Source organism: Nilaparvata lugens, unplaced genomic scaffold (assembly GCF_014356525.2).
Source record: "Nilaparvata lugens isolate BPH unplaced genomic scaffold, ASM1435652v1 scaffold9320, whole genome shotgun sequence".
Classification (NCBI taxonomy): domain Eukaryota; kingdom Metazoa; phylum Arthropoda; class Insecta; order Hemiptera; family Delphacidae; genus Nilaparvata; species Nilaparvata lugens.
This window is the reverse complement of record NW_024095064.1, coordinates 942-8161: the sequence shown is the minus strand read 5'-3', so window position 1 is coordinate 8161 and position 7220 is coordinate 942. Positions and strand designations below refer to the sequence as shown.

At 34.3% G+C, this 7220-nt stretch overlaps 1 protein-coding gene across 1 annotated transcript; it reads left to right on the top strand.

Annotated features, from left to right (window-relative positions):
* Nucleotides 1-7: 7 nt before the first annotated feature.
* On the top strand, nucleotides 8-6996 carry LOC120349313 (E3 ubiquitin-protein ligase Su(dx)-like; the record flags this gene model as incomplete). The annotated part of the gene is given in 8 exon segments (XM_039419279.1): nucleotides 8-39; nucleotides 2241-2350; nucleotides 2353-2482; nucleotides 4585-4616; nucleotides 4619-4672; nucleotides 4675-4742; nucleotides 6797-6860; nucleotides 6863-6996. Coding segments are annotated over 8 exon segments (624 nt in total), but the record flags the coding sequence as incomplete, so codon positions are not given.
* Nucleotides 6997-7220: the final 224 nt, after the last annotated feature.

The window sequence follows — 7220 nt, the reverse complement described above, 5'->3', positions numbered from 1 at the left end:
CACCACCTTCCAGGACCCGCGGCCCGGTGCGCCCAAGGGGTCAGTTCAGAATAAAACATTTTACTTCTTATTTCTTGAAAATAAATTAAACTCTGCTGTATATGTGCTTAGGACTATGGAAATCTACTAGATATTCAACTTTGAAAGATGCCTATACGCGCTTCTCCATTCACCTATGGCATTGCATTTTGGGTAATTCTACGGATGTCAGCCAGATCTTCAGTTTGCAGAAATGGGCAATTCGCGTTATGGTAGGAGAGTTTGTTGTTTGTTTGTTGTTTTCAAAGCTTCCCAGAGACTCTAATCAGAGTATAGGAATTGTCAAAAATTTATAATACTACAGTATTACAAAAAAAGAAGAAAAAATCACACAAAGGAACCCTCTCTACCCACAAACTCTTCTGTGGTATAGACTAATACTCCAAGCATCAAAAATTTTTAACTCCTTCTCAAAAACATCGACATCTTCACAATTTTCAAGTGAGTAGGAAGCTTTCTAATAAATTTAAGGCCCATATATGTAGGTTTTTTCTCAAAAAGAGCTGTCAATTAGTCCTAGTTGCAGACCGTTTTTAAAGCAATTGAAAATTCTCCCAGTTCATATATATGTTGGAAGCATTTTGTCTTATAAAAAAATGAGTCGATGTTTAAGAAGGGTTTTATGATACATTCCTATGAGACAAGACATAGACATGTACTCAGGGATAAAACATATCGCACAGTTTTATATGCGAATACCAGAGTAGGTATTCATCTATTCAATGCATTGCCAACACATTTAACCTCCTGTCAAACGCTTGAAAAACAGAGAGTTCAGTTGAAGACAGAATTGAAGGACAGTGTTTCTATTCGATTGAGGAGTTTTGTTGCTTTAGTTCACGGTGATTTTTCGTAGACCTTGGAGAGTATATTTTTTTATATATATATATATATATATATATATATATTATATATATATATATATATATATATTTCTTCTTTCAAATCAAATCATTTTATTTCGCCATTTAAAAAACAATCACAAATAAAGCACAAATCAAATATATGAACAATAAATTTAAACAAAATACAAGTGTTAACTTAAAATAAGAAAATAATAATACAAAATCATAAATATCTCTTAACGTATGTATATATAATTTACGTATTATATATGGCATCACCAGCAAAAGAATAAACTTTGCCCGCTGGTGACCGTTGCAAATCGAAAATAGTATAATAATATTTAAATTAAAAAAAAAATCCTCATCATTGAGGATATTTGACAAACTGTTTTATAAGTGCAAATTTTAATGATTGTCAACAAGTCCATATACCCCTTTGAGAGGAGGTCTGTGGCTGCTAAATTTAAAAAAAAATCTAAATAAATTGATTTTTTATGAAGTAGTGATTTTAGTTGTATGAATATTTTGTTGATTATTTTTTCTTCACTGCTCTATTTCAGGTTAAATTCGTATTATATTTGTATCGTTATAATTTATAATTTTTCAGTGGCTTATTTATCATTATTGGTTGTTTATTTTATGTTAGAAGCTGGTGTCAAAACAACTGTCTTTTTTGCTCAAAGCTTCTCGCTGATGAAACAATCAATCAATCACTCAATCTCTTTGACAATCAATCTCTCAAAGACATACAATGTATATTGTACATGAAAGCGTCATTTCATTAAAAAGAAAATACTTTAATTCCTAAACATAAAACTAAAGTGCGAGATAATTTCTTTAACACGGCTCTTCTCAAAGACGGAGAGGTCCGATGCTCTATCCTCCACTAATCTCTCCCACTAACTAGCAGCATTCTCCTTCTTTTGTGTCTGTGTGAGAGAGCTTTGTAACGCTTCGCTCCCCTCCACTGGCAATGTCCAAAGTGATATGTTTGTGTATGTTACGGAGATGTTGTTCATCACAAGAACCTGAAGCGAAATACACGGCGCATCCAATTGTGCGCAGGATGTCCGTCTGTGACTATGCTACAAACTGTGGAGGGAGAATTGGGTTCTCCTCTTCATGTTAAAAGTAATTTATCTCGCTTATTAGAAAGATAGAAAGAAACACAACAAAAAGAGACAATACAATAACAAACAAAGTAGGTAATGTGTCCTAAAAAACAACATGCATGGCGAGCATGTATGTACACACTTGTCTGTCGTTAGTAGCCACCCTCACGATTTTTTTTGAACGGACATCACTTTGAACATTTCTTTCGCATTTTGTTCAACTTAGTTTTTCTTGTTTGGGCAGGCCGAAAGGCGTGTACGGCGTGCCGCGTGCCTACGAGCGCTCGTTCCGCTGGAAGTTGTCGCAGTTCCGCTACCTGTGCCAGTCCAACGTGCTACCATCCCACATCAAGATCCAGTCGCCCGCCAGTCGCTGTTCGAGGACAGCTATCACCAGATCATGCGGCTGCCCGCCTACGAGCTAAGGCGCAGGCTCTATATCATATTCAGAGGCGAGGAGGGGCTCGATTATGGCGGTGTGTCTAGGTAAGTACAGTTTTAGTTCTGTTATCACAATAATTCTTTTCTTATTTAGAAGAAACAAGTTCTTTTCTCCTCCTTCTACTCCACTCCTTCTCCTCCTCGTTCTCCTCCTCCTTCTTCTCCACCCCTCTCTCATCTTTTACTCTTTCTCCACGCTCTTTTTTTTATCTTATCTCTCCTCTCCTCTCTCTCTCTCTCTCTCTCTCTCTCTCTCCTCTCTCTCTCTCTCTCTCTCTCTCTCCTCTCTCTCTCTCTCTCTCTCTCTCTTTGGTAGAGAGTTAGTGGAAGGATATTTTTAATATTCTCCGAAGAATGGACATTGATATGTCCAAAGCTCGTCCCATTTATGTAGATGCATAACAATATATATCTATAGTTATTATATTACAATTACTTTTTCATATCATATACAGTTCAATAATAATTTTCTTAGTCAATATTATGTAAATTCATCTATAATTTTGCTGTATTGTAAGCTATTGTATATAAGTGTATAAGTCAGTATATTGTAATCTACATAAATAAAGTACTCAATCAATCAATCAATCTCTCTCTCACTCTCTCTCTCTCATCTCTGCTTTATTTCTCTTTCCTCTCTCTCTCTCTTTCTCGTCTCCTATCTCGGAAAATGTACCCGGTCGTGTGTTAAGGGAAGGATATTTATATCCTTCTAAAAGAATCGACAATTATTTGTTGAAACACCGCCGATTTATGAAATTACATCACATTATTATATTATCGTTATTCTAATGCATTCCATATTTTATTCTCATTGATTAATGATTTATACTTTGTGAAATTCGTTGAAAACTAGCATTATCGTCATTTAATGTAAATTAGTGTATAAGCCAGTAAATATTGTAAATACAAAGAAATCTAATCTAATCTAATCTCCTATTTTGGAACAATGACTGAAGCTGTCCAGCCCTAGAACGATAACATGACATTTTCCCTTCACTCATCCCATCCATATAACCCATAATAGAATCAATGTATATAAACTCATATTGTTTAGAATAACCACTGCATTACTGCTGTATATTGTTGAATATGATACCCCGATCCACCATTAGTCCACTCCATTTCAATAATTTTAATTGATTACATAATTACATCACTTTATTAATCACCGATTTATTCTCTTATTCTCATATTATATTAAAACTTCTACAAATTTCTATTTGTAAACGAATCTTTAGTCGTATAAATGGAATTAACGTTCTTGGTAGAGAGTTACTGGAAGGATATTTTCAATATTCTTTCCAAAAATAGACATTGATATGTCCAAAGCTCCGCCAATTTTAGATGCATTACAATATTTCTTGTTTAGTTATTCCAAATTGATTTTTTTTTTATATCATCATTGTACAGTTCAATATTATTTTCTCTGTTTATGTGATGTAAATTCATATAAACTTTGCTGTATTGTAAGCTATTGTATATAGTGAATAAGCCAGTATATATTTTATATATATTACTATAAAAATAAAATATATACTATAGTATATATAATATATTACTAGCAGTCTTTTTATTGACCTAGTAATATAATATTCCCAGATTGAAGTAGCAGTGCCCAATCATGAATAAAGTACTCAATCAATCTCTACTCTTTCTTTTATTTTCTCCTCTCTCCTCTTTCTTCTCTTGTCTCTCACTGTTCTCTACTGTTTCACTTGTTCCTTGTGTCTTTCTTCTCTCCTCTCTTCTCTATCCTCTCCTTCCTCACTTTTTCTCTTTTTCTTGTATCTATCCTCTCTCTTGTCTCTTCTCCCAGGCTGTAGGCCTACATCATATCCGGGAGGAGGATGGGCTTGATTATGGCGGTGCTTTATAAGCAATATTCAATAAGGAGATCCCTCTATAGTTGAGCAGTCAGTCTTGCTTCCTTTCTTATGGATAGGCAGATTACCGCCATCCGCCAATCTTCAGCATTTCTTCTTCTCTCAAATTTGTACATTAGGTTAAAACGTTATAGGTAGAAGTTTTTTGCAACCGTTTGTGTCTCTATTCTAAATACTTGATTATCGTCATACTACTTATTTCTCTGAATTTAATTCTCAACTTTTATTATTTGTAACTAGAATTGTGTTTCTTTTTTGCAGAGAATGGTTTTTTCTGCTATCGCACGAGGTGCTGAACCGATGTACTGCCTGTTTGAGTATGCCAACAAGAACAACTACAGTCTGCAAATCAACCGGCCTCCTACGTCAATCCCGATCATCTGCTCTATTTCAAGTTCATCGGCCGCTTCATTGCATGGGCAGTTGCTAGTCAAACTAAAAATCTGGTGTGGTACACTCACACAACTTTCCTTGCTCATTGAAATATTTAAAAATTTACATCTATTTTCGCTTAAAAACCTTTCCCCTTATTTTGATCAAATATTTCTCTGTAAAAAAACATCCACGGAACAAAGTGCCTTTTTATACCCTACCTTAAAATTTCCAATATAGTTCGCTAAATAACCTAAGCCTCAATATCAAACGAGAATAATTAGGAGAAAAACTAATGACGATGATGCCATATTTGCAACTACGATCAGACTACTGTATATGTGTTATACAATTGTTTTTCAGAGTGCTTTTCCTTATGTAAATATTGTGAAATTCGATGTTTTTTTTAAATTCGTCAAAACAGCTGTTCTACAGATGAAATATCTTGACTATGACTGTGTTCTTTTTAGAACTGCTCTACCTACCACGGTATATGGAAGAAGAAAAAGTAAAAACCGTGTTCCTACCTACCTCATGCACGAGAAGGAGGTTACAAAGTCCATTTCTCAAGGATGGGGTGGACCCCCATTAGACCCCAGGAAAAAGACTTGTCAGTTGATAGAGCTAATAAATAACTATACAGGATATGATTTGTAAAAAATCGTTAGAGCCGTTTTTGAGAAAATCGTGAAAAACAGGTTTTTTAGTACTGTCATTTTTCTCAAGAATATTACGGAGCTCCTGCAATCTCACAGAAATGAGACTCATGTCAGTTGATAGGGCTTATAAATAGCTATCCATGGTATAAATTTGAAGAAAATCGTTAGAGCCGTTTTTGAGGAAAAAACGTGAAAAAACATGGTTTTTTAGTAATTATCCGCCATTTTTTCCGCCATCTTGAATTGAATTTATTGAATTTCTTATTGTCGGGTCCTCATGGTATAAGGACCTTAAGTTTAAAATTTCAAGTCAATCGTTAATTAGGAATGGAGTTATCGTGTTCACAGACATACACACATACACACACACACACACACACACACACACACACACACACACACACACACACAAACACACAACACACACACACACCATACACACACACATACACACACATACACACACACAGACCAATACCCAAAATCATGTTTTGGACTCAGGGGACTTGAAACTTATAGAAAACTTGAAATTGGGGTACCTTAATTTTTTTTGGAAAGCAATACTTTCCTTACCTATGGTAGTAGGGCAAGGAAAGTAAAACACTATACAAATCACTGAATTCATGAATACTAGTAGTTCTGTGAACAGTAGACCTCGCGCTCAGTAAGTTACATTGACCTGTTGTTATGTTTTCTCGAAATTAATCAATAATAATAATTTAAAATGTCTATAAAAAAATCCTAAATAAACTAGAGCTTTCTGTCCTATCGTACCGTGACGTGTCGTCCGGAATATCTTTGCAGGGGGAGAATAAATATTTTCAATGGTGAAAGTATTCCCTGTACTGTTTACGAATGATTAATGAGAATTATTATTCTATGTATGTATTGGCAACGCGACTTTTGTCTCCTAACATTTTGTGAAACATTGCACTTGATAAAGATTCTCTATGTTTACGGCGCAATTGAACTTATCATCAATCAATTGAATCTCTTGATCAAACAATTCGGCAATTCCTCTATGGATTTTGGGGCTTGAATATAATGTTTTTATTGGAGTATTTAATATATTATCATATTATTTTTATGAGTACAGTTATGAAAATATAGTACTGGAAGTACTAGTTTTTTAAAATCATTTCCCAATTACGACTGACAACTTCTTGATTTCAAATCGTATGTTCTCAATTAATAAAATTCACTATTCTCAATTACAAGTGATGACTTCTCAAATACAATTGACTATTCTCATTTACATCTGACGTTTTCTCAAATACAAATGACTATTCTCAATTACAATATTGATACTTTCTCAAATACAATTGGAAAAGGTGTAGTAGTGTTTGAATAAAAAGGATAAGAGGGAACTAATGATTTCTATAATAATTAGCCTGAATTGAAATTCTATTTTTTAAAATGTTGTTTTGTTGTATTCTCTACAGGCGCTCTACCACGGTCGCTTCATCTATTCAGGCTTCACGATGCCCTTCTATAAGCGCATGCTGAACAAAAACTGACGATGAAGGACATCGAATCGATCGATCCAGAATTCTACAATTCGCTCGTCTGGATCCGCGACAACAACATTGACGAGTGCGGTCTCGAACTATTCTTCAGCGTCGACTTTGAAATTCTTGGACAGGTAGCTATCAATCAATCTATATCGTATTCATTGAATCTTTCAATGAATGAATTTATAATAGGTATAAATAATAATATAATTATAATAATCAGTCAATTATAATTTGATTTAAACTGCTCTAGGACCGGCCTACAGTGGGCCCCCATCCAGGACAAGAGAGTCTCAATCAGAGAGCAGTTTTAATAAATAATATCAAGTTTATTTTCCATTTTTACAGTATACAG